The sequence below is a fragment of the Gallus gallus genome, chromosome 4 (assembly GCF_016699485.2).
Source record: "Gallus gallus isolate bGalGal1 chromosome 4, bGalGal1.mat.broiler.GRCg7b, whole genome shotgun sequence".
NCBI lineage: Eukaryota > Metazoa > Chordata > Aves > Galliformes > Phasianidae > Gallus > Gallus gallus.
Window position 1 is genome coordinate 63,568,728 of NC_052535.1, and position 20,105 is coordinate 63,588,832.

The 20,105-nt window shown below is 33.7% G+C and overlaps 1 protein-coding gene across 11 annotated transcripts in view; it reads left to right on the plus strand.

Annotated features, from left to right (window-relative positions):
* The window catches only part of SGCZ (sarcoglycan zeta), a 360,204-nt gene that overhangs the window by 192,138 nt on the left and 147,961 nt on the right, over positions 1 to 20,105 (plus strand). For 10 of the 11 annotated variants that reach the window (XR_005859307.2, XR_005859308.2, XM_040699469.2 and 7 more), the window contains one exon: positions 12,318 to 12,512. The exons of the other annotated variant lie outside the window; for it this stretch is intronic. Coding sequence is in view for 8 of the 10 variants with exons in the window: in XM_040699469.2 (XP_040555403.1) it covers positions 12,318 to 12,512 (195 nt within the window). In the remaining 2 variants the exon portion in view is untranslated. The remainder of the gene's footprint in view (positions 1 to 12,317; positions 12,513 to 20,105) is intronic. 11 annotated transcript variants of the gene reach the window in all.

The window sequence follows — 20,105 nt, forward strand, 5'->3', positions numbered from 1 at the left end:
CATCTATTTCCATCTTCCATGCCATGGACCAGTTGTTACCCACCAGAGCAGGCTGTTCAGGGCTCCGTTCAACCTTGACTTGAATGCCTCCAGGATGGGATGTCTACAGCTTCTCTGGGCAACCTCTTCCAGTGCCACACGCTGCTGATAGTGAAGAATTTCTTCCTTTTATCTAATCTAAACCTAAACTCCTTTAGTTAAAAGCCATTATCTTTTGTGCTATCCTTATGCTCCCTGATGAAGCGTGCCTTCCCATCTTTCCTTTAGGCCTCCTTTAGGTACTGGAAGGCAACATTTTACAACAGATCTCTTCCACTAATGCCTCTGTGTGTAACCTATTACATAATCTTAACTGTTTACTTTCAAGTGCAAATAGTTCAAAGCCATATATCAGGATTGCTTAAAAATACTACAGTAACACTGCACTGCATATCATTACTTTGTTTCTGAACAAATTCTATATATTTAATATAGCATATGTATTTTGATGTTGTATTTTCAGTTATTTGAGAATGAAAAAACTTTTACAGTGTGTGACACTCTCTTGTGTTGATAGACCTTAGGGAAGTTTGTACTGCCATTGAAGGGTTTAATACAAGAAGGAAAAGCTTTCTGCAGAAGTAAGAAGCATAGGCTACCATTGCAAAGCCTCTTACAGGATTAGCATCAAATTTCTTCACTTTTTTCCCGCTATGTTGTTTTCACTTATTTCAGATAGTGTAAAGCACTGCGCCACCATGCAAGGAAGTGTTGGCAACAATAGTTATGTAGACTAGAATACTGTTGGAACAGAAACCTTTTTAATGAGCTGCTTTTAGAAACCTCTATGCTTTTGTGCTCATGTGACTGGTGCATGTTATATGGAAGAACAGGGAATTGAAAATGAAAATAAATTATTGTGCAGTTTTTTAAGTGACCAATTTCTGTTCTGGGAAATTCTAATATAGTGTGTATTTTAGAAATGGGCAATTAATAATGTAACTGGTTTTATTATATGCCCTATGGATGGTAGTTTCAAAATTAGTTATTAATAAAATTCCATCATTTCTTCAGTTTAATTTGGCTTAACAGAAATTTTGGTAGATTTTGTTTCCTCATTGGATGGTACGTTTTTTTCTCTGGTGAATATGAGCAACATTGCGCTAAGAGAAAAAAATAAAATATTTGTATTTAAGTATGTGAACAAATTTATAAAACTTAAAAAAATATATATATCAATTATTAAAATTTTGAAAAGCACTTTAGAATCAAGAGCATTTGATTTAATTTGGAAGTTTCCATGCAAAATTGGATTTTTTGTAACACTGGTAATGACTGGTGTCCCTAAATAGAGCTATGGATGAAGATTAGATTTTCACTTCCAGACAGTTCTAAACTTTATATTTGGTTGGCACAGATTATTAGGGGTATATGTATTGTAAATCAAATCTCACAACTAATTAATAAATTTGGGGCACATTGTTCTTTCCTGTTCTTCTCTTTACTTCCTTGTTTTCACTGTTTTATTTTATTTTTTTGTCTTGTAACAAATTGGAATTTTCTGTCCAAATGACAAAGGCAATGAGAACAATATGACTAAGACGGGGTGGAGTGGGCATGTGTTGTTTAAGAGTTGAAGTAACCTTCTTCCCTCCTGCCAGTAATATGTACTGAGACTAATCTTGCACTTGCCTAGATTACATCTTTCAGAATTAGAGATATTTAGAAAGTAATTGTTTTTTCCTACTCCCAATTTTTGCATCAAGCGTGGGTAGAAAGTTGTAGAGACTTAAGAAGTCTTCCTATCTAACTCTAAGCTTTACTTTCACAACACTTTTTTTTATTTTGAGATAATATATACTAAAAAAAAAAAAGATGTTTTAATTGTAATACTATGACAATGTTATTCAATTTTAAAACAAAGCAATTACTGTGTAAAAAATGTTTGAAAAGCAGATACCAATTACTATAAGTCTTTAGTTATAAATTCAGATGCAATGTTTAAAATAGTTCACAGAATGGTGACTTATCCACAATAATACCATCATAGCTTTTTGAGATCTCCCCAAGAGCTTTTAAGAGTTGATTGTCCATAGTTCAAGCTGGATTGTATAGGCAACAACTGAACGCTGTGGAGGGGAGGATGCAGTGCAGTGCTAACTTAACCACTTGTGCATACCATAAACACTCAGACTGAAACCTGTGTTTATTGCATGTTACATGCATTTTGTGCTGTTTGGTGAAAAAACATGGTGATTTCTGATAATATATAGGTTGGATGGAAAGTAATACCTCCTATTTATTTCCATGAAAACTAAAGCAGATACAGAGAACATATTCCCAACTACAAAACACTGTCTTTTTGCATAGTCACCACCATTATCTGTGTATTTTCATCATCAATGAACAAGAGTCTGCATGCCATGCAGAAAAATCTGAAGCACCATCCCGAACATGGCTTGTATTTCAGCAGTGGTGACAGCAACATGAAACACACCACTCACTGCCTCACTACACTCACATCCACTGTTCGGTCTCCATACACATTCAGCAAGCATCAGTGAATGTCTGTGGGTGCCACCTTTTCCACGTGGGTGAATTCATTGACATACCTTTTCTTTATCCGAATTTCCATGTCAGACACCATTTAATCAGACTGCTCCTCTGCTGCCGTCTATGATATTTTCAGTATGCAAAATTGAATTTTGACTGTGGTTTTATTTTTCACTACAAGAGGACCTATTCTGAACATTTTTGATTTGGGAGTTTGGGTTCCTTGATGGAAAACAGGTGAAGTATAGGAAGTTGATCAAATTGGACATTCTTTTCTGTTCCCACCATACTTCCATCTTGTTTTTGCTGCACTTAAAATGTTAGCAATTGCTATGGAGATGCTGTTGAGAATGTTCATGGCTGACTCTTAATTACTGTCAAACTTAAACTAGCAAAATAAACTTTGAAGAATAACATTAAAAAAGGGTGGCCAGCAGGGAGAGGGAGGTGATTGTCCCCTTCTACTTGGCTCTTGTGAGGCCCTATCTGGAGTGCTGTTTCCAGGCCTGGGGCCCCCAGTACAGGAAGGATGTGGAGCTCTTGGAGCCGGTCCCGAAGGAGGGCCCTATTAGAGGGCTGGAGTACCTCTCCTGTGAGGTAAGGTTGAGGGAACTGGGATTGTTTAGCATGGAGAAGGCTCCAGGGAGACCTCATTGTGGCCTTCCAGTACTTGAAGGTACACACTAGAACAGGTTGCCCAAGGAGGTTGTAGATGCCTCATCCCTGGAGGCATTCAAGACCAGGCTGGATGTGGCTCTGGGCAGCCTGGTCTAGTGGCTGGTGACCCTGCACGTAGCAGGGGGGTTGAAACTAGATGATCATCGTGGTCCTTTTTAACCCAGGCCATTCTATGATTAAGTTGTTGTTATCTAAAGGAAACTGGTAAAGCTTTTGTTTATTGATAAGACAAGTAAAATAAAGTGATACACTATTGAAGAAATATCTTCCTTTTTATTTATTTATTTTGTATTTTGTTGTGTTGCTGCCAATTTTAACTGCCTCTAGAAGCTTCATCAATGTTCTAGATCATATTCAGTAAGAGTTGCTTTTTGCTTTGGATACCACAGCTCGTTCCTAGGTTATACTGAGGTTTTTTTCTGCTGATGTCCTATCTGGTTCCTCAAAATACACAGAGATTTAGCTTAATCTTGTTAGTTTTAAGTGAGTAATTGGCTTCTCTCCCAGTTCTTTGTTTACTGTAAAAATTAGTTGCTTTTTTTTAATCTTCAGTTGTCTCTTCTCCTTTTTAGTGCTTTTCTTCTTTCCATACAATCTTCCCTTGCATAACTACACTGATTGGCACTGATTGGATCATGTGAATGTTCCTTAGTGCTTGTTCAGTTTTGCCTTTGTCCATGGACATCTAATTACTTACAAATTCCAGTATGAATCACTCGTGGGGCTAGAACAGACTACTTGAGGACAGCTGTATGTTTTGTCTTTTTATAGCTGTTAGCTATCTTCCACGCTAGTATCTTCAAAATTTTCTTTTTTTTTTTGTCTTTTTTTCTAAACTGTTAGGAGTTTTTGACTTTTTGCTGTGACTAATTTCCTTTAAATATTCTGTTCTTGTGAACTTACTGACTAATGACATCTGAGTACTACAGCTAATTAGTGTTTCATCTTTGTAAGTTTTCTGTTTTGCTGACCCTACCTTCTTGCAGTGTGCAGCTGCACATTGGCTATTCATAAAGCTGATTTAAGAGGTTCCAGAGGTTTCCTCCCTTCTTACAGCTGTACAGCTGTACCTCACAAGACCAAATGGAGTAGTTGCTGGATATTGCGTCAGTATCTTCTCAGTTTTTAGAAAAGAAGAGTAACTTCTTTTGTCATTCCAGTCAGTCTTCTCTTCATCAAGCTGTACTGAGTTGTCATCTTTTCATGCCAGGGAGAGCACACTCCATGGGGGATGAGTCTCATCTAATCTTCATTTCTAGTTTCAGGAAAGTAAGTAAAAATCTCTTCCTGCATTACTATTTCAGAAAACTGCCCGCCTCTCTGTCTTTTAACAGAGCCACGTGCATTTTTATGTTTCATATTCTGTCCTAGCGTCTCTAGTTTCAGAGCCACATAGTCTTATACTTCTCTGAGAGAACAATTGCAGTGAATACAAATAAAAGGCTTTCTTTTTTCAGGAGTGAGACTTACTCCATAGAATTATGTTCCCTGGAATCTTCGTGTTTGTTGAGTCAAGCATGAGGTGGGCACGTGTGTGAAAGGTTTTGTCACGTGTTTTTGTTACACCAATAAATCTTCAATTCTCCTTATTCTGTATTCTTCATGTGGATTTAATATGGTTCTTTTTACTGTCCCTCTCTCCTCACTTCATGCATATACCTGCTTCTTTCAGTGGCCTTTACAGAGTTAAGAATCTCTGGTTTGCCTTGACTTCTCTGCTGCCTCTCAGTTCTTATCTAGATATTTCCTTTACACCTTCAATTTCACCCACACAGCTGTTATTGGAAAACATGGAATTAAATCAGTGAATTTAATTGGCTAATAATACACCTCCAGAAAGTAACTGTTTCTTGTTCAGAACACTTTAGGGGCATAATTGATTAATTTTGAGTAGCCAAGGGAAGGAAAAAGGTCAGAAAAGCCAAATGTCAAGATAAATATAAAAATTGAATGTAATGTGAACTTTTGGCCTTGTTCCCTTCTGCTCGTCTCTTCATATTTCATCTTTTTTTTAAAGTATATCAGAATTTATGGATGTATAAACCACACTTTATGCTCTGTTGAACAAGATAAGTTTATATTGTGTTATATTCTGTATGAGCCGTATTCATACATGGATATTCTTACAGACTGAATTGAAAGTACTATCTATTTCATTAATCTGTCTTCAGGGATGCTGATGGTTGATGTTGAGGGAAGACTATAAGATTGGGGAAAATATGTTGGATATTGGTCTTAATTGTTTTTCAGACAAATTCAGTATAGCATTTTAATATTTAGAAATGTTTCAAATCACAGAGTAGTGAGGAAAATATGGTTCTATTCATTTCAGATTATTTATTCTTGCTAACATGCTGTGAACTTCATTGAGCAGTGAATATTACAATTAAATGAGTTAAATACAGAACAGCCATAAATGTTCTTACTAAATGATAGTGGTAATAGGACCAGCTCATTTGCATCAGTTTCTGTGAAGTGATGATTTTATTGGAGGACAATATTCAAGATGGAAACAGTTATTGTCCTTACATAGACAACTATTCCAATAGCTGTTTAGTGAGGACAGACATCATAGGGAGAAAATTGCATACCTCAGCTGCTGTCCTGTCTGTGGCTGTAATGAAGTCTCTGTGGTAATCTAATTCCATTGATTTAGACAAAAAATAAAAGGAATTTTAACAACATAAAGCAAAGCAAATTGTCACTATAGACATGCTAGATAAAGCCTTGTTGATGCTGATGTCTCTTTTTTTTTTTTTCCCTGGCCAAGAAGAAAAAACAGTTTTTTGTGAATTATTAAGCTTTAAAAGTAATCAGCTGAATTTATATATAGATTTATGGTGAAGATCTTTTTTATCTGAATGTTCATTCCTTTAGATTTTTTTTTTTTTTTTTTTTGTGAGCTAAGGGATTTCCAGTTGTTTTGTTTACAGAGTGTTATTTGAGAGTTTTGACTGCAAGTCTACCTCCATTTTTGAATGTGCCTGGATCAAAAATTTATGGTTGAACTAAAAAGCATCAAACTTAAAAAGTACAATTTTATGTCCCTTGAATTTGGTATCACTTCCTGTAGAACTAATCAGGACATCCAGTGTAGTTAATATGGAACTAAACTTTTTCTGATGGAAACTGAAGATTAGGTGAAATCTCTCGTGAATCGTCTTTCACTGTAATGTAGTATTGATATGGATGCGGAATTGACTTAGTCAATATAAAATATGAAACATAAAATATTTCCAAAAAAGCTTTTAGTAGTCCATAATGCTTAACTGGAGGATGTACGTAATGTAAGGACTTTCTACTCAGTGATCGGTACGTGAAGAAATTCATTGCAATACTAAGGTGTTTTTTAAAGAGGTGGTGTGTATCTGCATTTCAAGTGGGAGTATTATTGAGTAGAAGATAGACCATGAGCCAACAATGTGCCCTTGTCACAAAGAAGGTTACTGGTATTCTGGACTGCATTATGCAAAGTATTGGCAGTAAGTTGAGAGAGGTGATCCTTCCCCTTACTCAACTGAGTGAGACTACTCCTGGAGTGCTGGGTCATCCACCTCAGGGCTCCTTAGTGCAGGGATGACCTGGAGTTACTGGACAGACTTCAGTAAAGGGCCATGAAGAAGATGATAGGCATGGAGAATCTTTCCTATGAGGAAAGACTCAGAGAGCTGAGACTGTTTATCTTGGAACAAAGAAGGCTTGAGGGAGATCCTATCCATGTATGTGAATACCTGAAGGGAAACTGCAGAGACTAAATGAAGCTCTTTTCAGCGGTGCCCGATGAAACATCAAGGTGCAATGGGCACAAATGGAAGGTTCCCTTTGAACAACAGGAAATACTTTTTGACTTTGGTAACTGGCCAATGGAATAGGTTACCCAGATATGTTGTAATGTTCATCTTTTGAGATATTTAAATATTTCTGGGCGTGGTGGATGTAGCTCCAGAGGGACTGTTCCATCTTCAGCCATTCTGTTGTTCTGGGACATACCCTGTTGTGGTTTTCAGAAAGATCACACTCTCCAAATGCTTCTCAGTTGTTGTAAACATTTTATTAGTAATGATATCCTGATGATAGTAAATGGAGCAAAGGAATACAAAACAAAAGGAGCAGTAACTGATAAATATATAATTGTCTATCAGGATAATAAGGATTTACAATATTATCTTTTGCCAGTGATGTATACAAAACTGATGTGTCTGTTATCATATGGAGCCAACCATACGTGACCCAGATGGACCATTTATACCTGAGTCAGTTGCTGACATACTTTTGGGTACCTTTAGGATCTCTTGAATATCTGATAGATTTTGCAAATCTTTTCAAAGGAAGTTGCTCTCTCCTTCCAATATTTAGCTCCCTACGAGTGCAGTTGTGCTACCTTGTAAGTCTATTCACAATTGTTAGTATGTTCCCCACTAACCACAATGATTATCCTCCTTTTCTGTTTTTTGTGGGTTTTTTCTTTATTTTTTTAGATATCAACTGTAGCATACCCAAGTCTTGTAGAAGAGAAGAAACACATTAGCTTCTTCAACATTTTCTGAAAGTGACAGCAAGAGCTGTCTATGTAGCTCTTAGAGATTTAAAAAGCTTTACTAGGAAATCTATTCTTCTGTTTGTAAAAACTTTTCCAGAAATTCAAGCCTCTTTCTTATCACCTTCTTATTTATTGTTATAATAAACGTCTTACTGGTTACATCCTGACTCTCAATTTTAGAGTTGGGTGTACGCATACTAAGAATTTGTGTATTTACTTTTTAATAAATGTTATAGTACATTTTTCACTATATATGGTCAGCTTCCAGATGAAATCTGTAAAAAAAAAAAAACAAAAAAAACCGAACAAACCAAAAAAACCCAAGCAACCAAAAAAACAACAACAACAAAAAAAAACAATGAAGTGATATTTTAATTGTAATCTTAGTTAATGTCTCATACTGTGTACAGTGAAAACAATGACATGCTGTAGTGTAACAAAAAGGGAGAGGTGGACGCATAATGAATTGTTGATCATAAGCTATCTCACTGTCAGGGTGAGTGGGAAGAGCCAGCTGGTTCTGATAAATTCGATGTCCTGAATTATGGCTGATTATGCAATCTGCTTTTTTGGTGTCTTTTTTCCCTCTCTCTGATGTGAGAGATTCCTCTCTCTGATGTGAGACTCTGATGTGTAGATTTTTCTCTACTAACTATATGGTATACTTTTTCTTCCTTCTCTTTGTTTGTACGAGTTATCTGATTGCTAATGCATTCCTTACAACAGCATAACATGACTTGATCCAGTCATAGTCATACTATACTTGTGTATTTTAGAGTTCCTGTAAAGCCTTTTCATCATCTCCATGAATTAAGAAAATAATGCACGGAGAATTAATCAATAGTGGAGATACCTCACCAGAGTTGTGTGACTGGCTACAATTACAGTAATTGAGTTAACAAAATTCATATTGGTTTCTAGCTTTTTCTGCTCCATGGTATGAGAAGCCAACACTTTTGGATTTGTATATGTCAAATCAGAGATTTACTTAAGTTTTTTAAATATAGCTAAATAATTGGTGTGAAAATATTTTTTGAGATAGGAAAACTGCTTGTAGTTTTAATAAACATTTCAATTTATAATAGAAATATTAAATAATTCCTAGAGATGCACTTCTTGATATGTCTGTGCATATCAAGATTTCTCAAAAGAATAATAATGTAAGAGATGTCATGCTTTATTTTCGTTTCAAATGTAAATATAGCAAGTAGAACATGTTGGAATTCTTAATGTTGAATGTTCTAAAAAAGTTGAGAATTCTATAGAAAGGACAAAAAAAAGGAAAAGGAATGGAAAGAGGAAAAAAAGAGGAAATAATTTTATCAGTCATCCAACATATTTGTGAGTGTCTGATAACATTTCATCTCCTGTTTTATTGGGAGTTTATCGAATGGATAAATTCCAGTGCTTTCAATAAAAGCAGTCTTCACTGAAAATTTCAAACTAGTTCTGATCATTGTTCTGATGTTTGAAACATTCAGTATCATTGTCATTTCAGTTCTACGCCCTTGGGAATGCAGACAGGCTTTTTAAAACAATTTTTAACCTGCTACTAAATAATTATTTTCTCAAAGATAGGAGTATAAAGGCTTGTTGAATAGGAAGGACTGCCAAATGAATTCTGTTAACTGACACTAGCAGAAAATCTGGGTCAGATTAGAGAACTTTCTGTCTCTAAGCAATCCAAATTACAGCATTTGCTGTGGGGTTTGTTGAACTCTTGAGATGTTCAATTTAGGCTTATCAGAAAACGAAAAAGAAATAACGAGAGAACATGAACTAGAAGAATTAACTTTAGACCTGCTCTGTTTGCAGTGCCCTCAAATTTATATTGTCTTAAACAACAAAACAAAACACAGAAAGTGATGCCAAATTGAAAGGTAGTGGAATGAGTGTTAAATAATTCAATTCTTTAGTTTTTATACAGATTTAACTTGCTTATAGGAAGGTTTTTTCCCTCTCCCTCCTGAGTTTGTATTCCTCACACGTGCAATAATGCTGACACAGATCTTGTTAGTAAAGAGCTTTACCTCCTTGAAAAACAAATTTGAAATAGGAATCCCAGAGTATGAAAGAATGCTTGTTTCAGTTCTGAAAAACGTTATCAGTTTGCAAATTATTTGCAAATCATTGCAAATCATTTATTAACAACTTTTGCTTTCCACCTCCCTTCCCCATTCTCAGAGAGAGACCAGTCTTTTATTAGATTGCCTGATTTACAAACAGGCATAAGTCATATTAACATTTGTAAACGTTCTCTAATAACCTCTGCTGTTTGTGTTAAGTAACTGCTTGGCACCCCACCTCTACAGTTTAAGATTATTCTATCCAAATGTGTCTTTTACTCCTACTCATTTGTGGTTTTTATTTCATGAGCAAAATGACAAAAAACAACTTTCAGCATGTTTGTATTCTTGACTGACCTTTTCAAAAGCTCAGGCTGAATGGAATCAGTTATGGTTTAGAGTATATGTTGAGCTGATTGAGAGCTGGAAGTTCTTTTTTTACTTAGAAAAGAAAAAAACAATATAGATTTATTCTCAAATAATTAACAAGCCACAAGTGTAATTCATTCCCTGTCATTAAGAGCAAATACCGGACTGTTTCTTAGGTGTTAGAGTAACAAATTTGTAATTAAGAACAACAGTCCTTTCTTTTTCTTTCCTTAGTTTTGAATCTGATTTTTTTTCTGCCATTAGAAAAGAAATGTTAGCCATTAAGACAAACTTGTGTTTGTCTAGAATATTATTTGCAAGGTGTAATCGTGTTCTAAATTCTTTTATTAAGACTTGTTAAGTAGGTTGCTACTCTAACTTCAACAACTATACCAACAATCTGATTGTCTAGATACAGTTTATTTGCTCCTTATCTTTTCTGTGTGTTTTGCTGGTCTTTTTTTATTTTTATTTTTTGCTTTGATTTTTGATTTCTTACAGATTTCTTTTGTTTTTTGAAATCTTACCAATTGCCTTTGTAAGACATAATAACTTTCCCAAGAAGGAAAATAAAGTTTGAGAATGGAAAATACATCTGCCGAGTTCACTAATTATTTTCATCTGAGGTATCTATTCCAGTAGCATGTGGTGGCCCCAAAATGTCAATAGTCAAGCTTATCAGTATGACTGTAATCTAGATTTCATATCATACGATCAATCTGTTTTTTTGTTTGTTGTGGTACTGAAAAAGATCGAAAAACATGGGAGTAGCTGAAGATGGTAATTAAAAGTTGCTAAATATTCAGCTGTGATGTGATTTAATAGTTTACAGAACTGTGATCATTTCTCTTGCATTGTTTTTGATACTTACTTGGGGCAGTATAAGAATTTATTTAATTTCTTTGTACCTACTGAAATATGTTTCTTGTACATATTAATTGAATTTGAATTCTTACTAATTATGATACCACTGGAATTATTTTTTTATTTTATCATGTGCATCTAGACTGCTCATAAGCAATATGTGCACCTTCTGTTTAGAAGCTTAAGATAGTAAAAGTTGGGGGAGCACTTAAATTATATTTGATTATTTGAGACCCTCTTGTGTCAATTAATATTGCCAGTGATCATTTCATATTTACTATATTTTATCTGTATAAATATCATTAAATACATGTGAATGTATCTATCTATAAATAAATTATATACGTAATGTATAAATCAGAATTTTAGGCTGTCTTTTTTTGTGTGTGAACAGTGTTTGATATTCTTTCCTATTGCACGGTTTAATGAGGTTCATGCAGTTCATGTTTTAAAAGTATTGAAGTAACTTATTTGTTCTTCTAGTGTTCTGGAAATTCAGTAAAAGAAAGTTGATCAGAACAAAAAAAGATTAAGAAAGTGTAACATGGTTTCTTATTAAATGCTTTAAACTTTTTTGCTGTGAAGAAGATTTAGTGTTAAGATTTAAGTAGTTTACTAACAGTTACTGCTTACTGGTTTGCTAGAAGACCTTAGGGTCACAAAAAAAAAAAAAAAAAAACCAAAAAACCAACCTCACCAAAAAACAAACGAAAAAACAAACCTAGAAGTTGTTGATCTCTGTATCTTCCGTATCTTAAAAGAAAATTTAAGCTTAAAAGGGTTTTCTTGTTTCTTCTTTTGTAAAATATGTATGGTGGCATACTTCTTTAAAAACATATGTAAGCATATATGTAGTATAAATCATTACATTTACTTATTGATTACTATAAAAGAGTGATAATTTATGATAAACATTTCTGGAAAAAATAGAATTTTCTTTTATTTGTACATGAGTGTCCCTCCCATGATTTATTTCTACAAAACAATTCTTTCTGAATCACCTCAGAAAGAACATTAAAATGGTCTTCAGAAGTAGATTATAAGACATGAAATACTTCAGTATTTTTTACAGTTTTGAGGCATATTTAGTGAAAAACACCAGATTCTTACTAAGTACTTGGTTATTATTTATATGGCTTATTCCAAATTAATGCATCCCTTCTGTGCCCATAGAAACTGATTGCTGTATGTTCTCAGATAATCTTCATGTAATAAAATCTGTAAAATACAGAGCTCTCATTGGCTGTTACTTATATCTTTTTTTCCAGATGACACGAGAGCAGTATATTTTAGCAACACAACAGAACAGCCTTCCAAGGACTGAAAATCCTCAATTTTACCCAGTAGGGATTTATGGATGGCGAAAGAGGTGCTTATACTTCTTTGTACTTCTGCTGTTGGTTACCATGATTGTTAACTTAGCAATGACAATATGGATTTTGAAGGTTATGAATTTCACAGTGGTAAGTATCACAGTGACTTTATGTATCCTATTTCTTCTAGTAATAAATTGTAGTTTCAATTATCTTTCTCATATTATGCACAAATCCTGAATTTTTGGATTAGAAATGGCACATAGTACTTATGTTTATACTTTTTGAATATATTCTGATGTAAGTGCAACTTTGCCCTATTTTAGACACTGGAACAGGTTGCTCAGAGAACCTGTGGATGTTCTGTCCCTGAAGGTATTTTAGGCCAAATTGAGTGGGGACCTGAGCAGCCTAATCTAGTGGGTAACAATCTGCCCATAACAACCTCCCATAGCAGGGAGGTTGGAACTAGATTATCTTTAAAAGGTTCTTTATAACCCAAGCCATGCTATGCGTCTTTGATACTCTGTTTCTATGATTTGTGAACTATATTCTCTGAAAATATACCTAGGTCTTAGATTTAGCCATGAAAAGGTGCACATTGGCTGACCTAATTGTCTGTCGGTTTCTTGCCACCACAGGGAGTGATCAGTAGGAATTTGTTCTATCTGTCCTGTATGATATATTTTTTTTCTGAAGAGGAAAACGAATTAGTTGAGTTCCACTTGGGAGCATGCTTTCAGTTTAAGTCATTACTATTTTTTGAATTTACTTTCAAACTCTGTTTCACCTAGAGTACAGAAAACCAGATTTTGACGTTGGTTAGATCAGGTTGGTGGGTATAAAAGCCAAAGGGTTTTGAGATGTTCTGCATCTAGAAGCTATTACAACAATGAAATTTTCTAGTGATTGTACTTCAAATGTATACCTACTAGATAAAATGTCAGTGTTACTTGAGACTGTTACCTGCCCAGCTGTTCCCAAAGCTTTACTCAAGTAAAGGTGGTAGGTATGTTCACTAACTGACTGTGACGCAGTCTCTTTTGGTATATCAGAAGATTAAAATGGCAATTTTGCTATAATCAGTGTAGTTTTTCCCTCAATTTTGACCTCCATAAGCAACCTTTTAATTTTGCCTGTATTTTTTATTACTAGGGTCACACCACATTTCAGTTCTCTATTAGTTTCCAGGAAATAAAAAGCTGCCAAAAAGCAGACTTAAAAATATCTGTTCTACACCTGATAATGTTCTGTAATTCAAAGGATTACACGAGATCATTGTCTGGTGAGACTATTATACAAATACATTGCTACTTCTGACTTTGCAACAGTGAATAAGTACATTGCGTTCATATTTTGACAAGTATATGACTTCAATATTCATGAACTGAAAAACTTGATAGAAGTTTTTGTTTATTTCTTCTAGCATAATGTGCTTGCAAAATGTGACATCTACATATGCTTTTGCTATTCATATTAGAAGAATGATTAGGTTGACTGTTGATTTCAGCAAAATAGACTGATATTCATCCAGAGGAGTATTAACCATAGAAAATTAAAAACGTAAAGGTGTTTTAAATAGGGCAGTATTCTTCTTTGTGCAGAAGATTACTTCTCAATAAAACATTTGGAATCGCTTCCATACCTGAGAAAAGTTTGACCTTTCACACTACAAAGACTAGAGAAGTCTCTGGGGAGACCTCTTCGTGGCCTTCCAATACTTGAATATAAACAGGAGGAGGAACAGCTGTTTATGAGGGTGGATAGTGATAGGACAAGGGGGAATGGTCTTAAACTGAGACAGGGGAGGTCTAGGTTAGATATTAGGAGGAAGTTTTTCACTCAGAGAATGGTGAAGCACTGGAACAAGTTGCCCAAGGAAGTTGTAGATGCCCCATCCCTGGAGGCATTCAAGGCCAGGCTAGATGTGGCTCTGGGCACATTCTGGTCTAGAGGTTGGTGACCCTGCCTGTGGCAGGGGTGTTGAAACTAGATCATTATGGTTCTTTTTAACCCAAATCGTTCTATGATTCTATGATACAAGCCAATGTAGCACTATTCAGATTTTTTTTAAAGTAAAATTGATGAGAGATTTGGAAATCACTTTATTTTTTTCTGTGCCTCAAAGTTTTTACATAGCTAAAGTTCTATAGTGAATCACTGAATCAATTCAGGAATCTAGTCCAGGGAACAACTGCATTGTTTCAGCTCTTCAGTGTACTGCTGTGTGTATTGAAGACTTTACTTCAGTAGCTTCAGAGATGCATGTACCTGTAAAAATAATTATGCAGACGCTGAGTTACGAGTTTAAAATGTTATGCAGTTAAATACAAAATTCAGTATTTCGTGAATATGTATAACAAGTGAAAAATCGCAAAGCTTGTGGGCACCTTTTAGACTCCTGAGTTTGTTACAAATGTCAGTAGCATATTATTTATCTACTAGAATGAATTTTTAACCCTCCAATTAGAAAATTTATATTAATTTTTCCCCTTTATCATAGTCATATGTAAATGTAAGCAATTCTGAAAATAGAATTGGAACACATTTCTTTCATATAAAAACAAAAACAAATTACACATGCTTGAGAATACTGATTGTTTTGGAATAGCATATACCCTTTAACTATCTTAGAAATGAAAATTCCTACCTATGCTTGTTTTGAACAATCTGAAAAAAATGTTTCCAAAGAATTTTTTAATTAAGACTGACAGAACCCTCTTTATTTAATGATCATACTACTAGCAGGTCTTTTTTACTGATGTTTTTTTCATTGAGTTTATCAGAGTTGGCATGAAATTATTAAGCATTTTTCTTTTCATGTCAAAATATTTCCTGGTTTTGTTTAACAAAATGTATTGCTGTAGTACTAAGTAGACTTTGCCTTCCAACTTCTATATATATTAATAGAATGATCTGTGTTTAAACTATTCCAGAAAACAGAACAGACATAAAAATGAATGTTCATACTTGATATTGCATATCTTATAATGTACGTATTTACTAAGGAATTGTTTAAAAATATTGTAATTGAATTACCTTACAATAAATTATTTAATATTATAAAGCTATAGATAATTACTGTATGTATATGATATCACTTAAAGCCAAACGAATGAGAATATCTGTCAGTATTTGCTTCTGCTTGTATAAATAACTTTTCTTTGGCTCCTGTTGTTAGTTTTGGATCATTTATCAAAATGATAAAGTTTTGGATCATTTATCAAAATGATAAAGTGATTTTTCCACTGAAAAATGCCCATATTCTTCTCCTGGTATGTAATGGACTTCAGATTAATGTCTCCATACGGGTTAAAGAATTGATTGATATAAGATGCTTACATTAAAATAATCAGTAATATCTTTACCCTTATGTCTACAAATATGCACACTTGAGCACTTCTGGGAAATATCAAGTCTGAAGGAATTATATTAATTAGCCATAAACATTCTGAGAGTAAAATAATTTTGTTTATTAAGCTTAATTTCATGTATTTAAATAATGTATTTAAATTACTTTGAAATGCACGTATATTTCTTCCATTTGCATGCGTGTATATAGAGATAGATGAAAAGAAATGTTGTTATTATATCTCAGCAGTGCTAGCAAATCTGAAGTACAGCTTGGAACCGTTTGAAAGGGAAAATACTTTTGTTAAACTGTTTAAAAGCTGCTAAAGAGGAATCTAGCCATGAGACAATAATTGCTGAACTGCTTTGACATTTTGATATTATTTTAAATTCTTTATTGTTTTAGCATCAACCAATACTGAGCTGTCAATAAAAATAATAGTGTACTCCTTCAAGGGATCATGAAAAGCCAGGCCATCGGTTTGTCATTGCTGTCTGACAATTGCACCAGTGTCAACGTGCTAACTGCTGACTTTCTATTTTTAACTGTTCAGCTGAAACTTCTGGCTAGTTGGTGCAATTTAAGCCTTTCTCAGTTCAATTTGTAGATCTAAGTAGAGGAATTATATGAGTACACCAACCTTGCTTGTAAAAGTTATTTAAAATTACACTTTAAAAGAGGAAATTCAAATTATCATCTTCTTCTGTGAAGTGACATTGTGAAGTGACTTGAAGCAACCAGAATCATAACTTGAATCCTCTTTTTGACTGTAGAAGGTATTTAATACCAGTGCACTTATATGTTTTCAAGTACACACAAAATTTTCATTTGGTATTGGTGTTTACTTGATATTGCGTTATTTCATTGCATATTCCATTACATTGATGTTGGGCTTTATTGAATTTGAAAAAAGTGTAATAGTAGGAATCCCTGCTGTTTTGGTCTGTGACTAAGATATGTATGCTAGAAAATACCAGCAACAAACTGTTTACCGGTTTTGGTTGTATAAGTAGTTTTTATGTCTTCATATTCTACATTCCTGCTAAAAATAGATGTATGAAAAGATTTGTTTGTTGTGTTATAAATCTAAGAATGCAGTTGTACTATTCAGGTATTTTCTATTGCTGTAGTTACTTGCAGTGTTGTAGTCAATTTTGTCTGCTCTCATGGCATGCTATTTCTGTATTGATACATGATAAACAACCCTCTTTCCAATTGTACTGAGTGAATTATTTTTACAATCAGGAATGAGGCAACTCATAATTTAGTTTGAAACAGAAATAATTTCTTACATAAACTTTGAACTTTTATTCAGCTTCAATCATAAGCAGAGCATGAGCAGCTTTGGATTTCCTGGCTAGAATTAATGTACTTCAAGCTCCCAGTTGAACATACTCTGCTTGTTGTTTGCCTAGCTCCAGCTCTGTATTTTGGCATCAGCTAGGTTGCATAATGATTGAATGCTTGCCCTAAGATACACATGCCAAACAAGCCTTCCATTTTATATGATTGCATGTGTAACACTGCAGATACATGCAACTATTAAATAATCTCTGCATCATTACAGTTTGCCCCTATGTTCCTGCAGGATTTTGGCTCTTAAAGTGGGTCTTTTGGCAATACAAAAATCTGTAGACCAGACAAGTTCATTTTCTTGGTTTCTGGTTGCTGTGGAAAAGCAAGGAAATCTTTCAAATATTTGACTTTCAATGTTGTTGGGACTTATAAACATACAATTTGCTCATGACAGCTTAGCACACTTCTAAATAGAAATAACAAGAAGCATTTTTCTATGTCTTAGCTAATTTTTGTTGAGACATCTCATTTGTAGCAGATTAACATTTGAAATGTATGAAGTAGATTAATAATAACTGTACTTTTCTTGATAATAATTTGGTTGTATGGCAAACAGACATCTTCCATTTACAGAGGCAGCAGTTGGTTTTTAGTTTTTGAATAAGTAGTATTATGATATGATAGTATTGGCTGCTGCATTTTTAATAAGTATGTTGTCACATCTGCATATTTCATTTATTTAAGTGACAATCATGTATTGTTATTAATTTAAACTGTAAAAGGGTCTCATTTTCAGCAAAACAAATCTTGGTTGAAAACTGTTACTCTACATTCCTCAAACTTTTAGTTTTCAAGAACCTGATGTCACATCTGGGGATGAATGCAAGACAGCTTTTGTTTCCTTTTCTTTCCAGTCCAGAGCATGCAATAGAATAATTAATTATTAATGATTAAGAGACTTAGTCAAGATATCAGAGACCAAGATTCAAATTCATACAGTCTCCCGAATAGATCACATTATAGATAGGTTGTCCAGCCTTTTGGTTGGATTTCTGATCTTCCTGTTGAATAGATATATGAGCTCTGTCTTATTGTCTTTTAATCCCAAATTTAGATATCATTCCTATGACAAATTTTATTGAAAATTCTTATAAAATATCCGTATATTCTTGTAAGGTCTCTGCTCAGATTTATAATTCCTTTGAAAAAAGTTTAGAAAACTAAAAGCTAGCAGAAATGTGCTCAGACCAACATACATACACACATTCTTATTTACATAATTGACTATGTACTATTTCTAATTTCACTTTTAAACTTCTGTGTGATAGCACAGCTTTATGGAACTGTTGGCTTTTTGGATAAAACTTCTCTTTCATTTGGAATGAAAAGTGATGTGAATTATTTACTTTTTTCCTGTTTCGAGTGTGTCACAGCTGCTGTTCGACTACAATAGTGAATTCATTTTAAGTTATTTGAAATACCATTTAATATTTTTACTTTCTTTTCTGGATCTTATGGGGAAAGATACAAATTCCATTCTAACCTATCAGTTCTAGTATAGCATAGGTTTAATTTGCTGTACAGAATCTAATGTGTAGAATCCATATATTTCTGTAATTTTTTTCTGTTATCTCCTTGCTTTTTTTTTTTTGTTTTTTTCATGAAGGGGAAGACATCAACATCTTTGAACCCACAGTGTAAAGACAGCTAGCTAGCTAGCTAATCTGAAATCAAATATACATCTATTATTTTTAATGTACGTGCATGACAACAGATTCCACAAATAGCCAAATATGTATTGGTTAGTTATTTTACAGTACAAGGCATCTTGTGCAAGCACATCTTCCTTTAAATATTCAGTGGGTGTTGTCTAAAAAAATACTATTCAACAACACTTCTCAGCAACTGTGAATTGTTTGCATTTTACATGCAGGCTATGGAGATTTTTTGTTTGTTTGTTTTTTCTTTGTTTGGTGTATGAAGGCAGCTTTTAAATATTTTATTTCTGACATGTATGTCTGTACAATTGAGTATTTGAGTATTGGTTGTTACAAATTATCTCTGAATAAGAAAACGTGGATTTTTCATTTTTATATTTATTTAGTTATGCAGATTTAATGGCAGAATATTAGTAAAATTCCCTACAGAAAAATGGGACTAAATACTTTGCAGTCTACTTAATGCTGTAAGAAGTGGATTTTTCTGTAGACACTTTTTTTTTTTTTTTTTTAAATTTTAACATGGCCTTGTATGTACAGCTTTGGAAAATCATGCCGTAGTATCTAAAACTTGAATGCTTGGGGAAAATTGCCTATATATGATGTTTATTTTGCAAATAAGCATTGAGAACAAAAAGTTGTTTGCCTTTACATGGTCACTGGTTTTTTTTTTTTTCATTTGTCTCATTGCTTCAGATTTGTTTCATAAAGCAATAGAACTTATTAAGAGTGCAAGAGGCATAGATCCATAACACGACTCTTTCCCCTAAGTGAGCCATCCAGTATGTCAAAGATAAATTGTCTTATGTTTAAAAAAAAAAAAAAAAAAAAAGAGTTGGCTTCATTGTCTTTTACCCTTTGCTACAGTGATTCTGATATCAGTTAAAGTAACATTCACGCAACTTCTTTTGAGAGTTTTAATACTTGAAGTGAATGCTTATTTGTTACTATGGAGAGTATAAAATAGGGCAACATCATCAACTTCAAGCTTCGTGATAGGTTAGGTGAGAATGAATATTTTATTTATCTTCTTTATATTGATATTCATTTGGTGGAGGTTTACATCTATTAAATAATAATAATGTGTTTTAGCTAAATGTACGGTGTTTAGTAGACAGCAATTCACTGAATAAATAGGTCAGAACAAGTATATCAGGAAACTTTACCAAATATTTTCTTTCATGAAAATGGAATTCATTTCCATTACTGGCTTTTTATTAGTGTTCCATGTGAAATCTGGTGTGACATAAAAGAAAGTCTTTCAAGAAAAGATAATTTTGAATTCTTAAAAGTTTATCAAAGAAAGAAGACTTAGATCAGCTCAATTTTGTTGCTTGAATAGCAGATAATTTGTAGAGAATGTGTGATTTTTGTGAA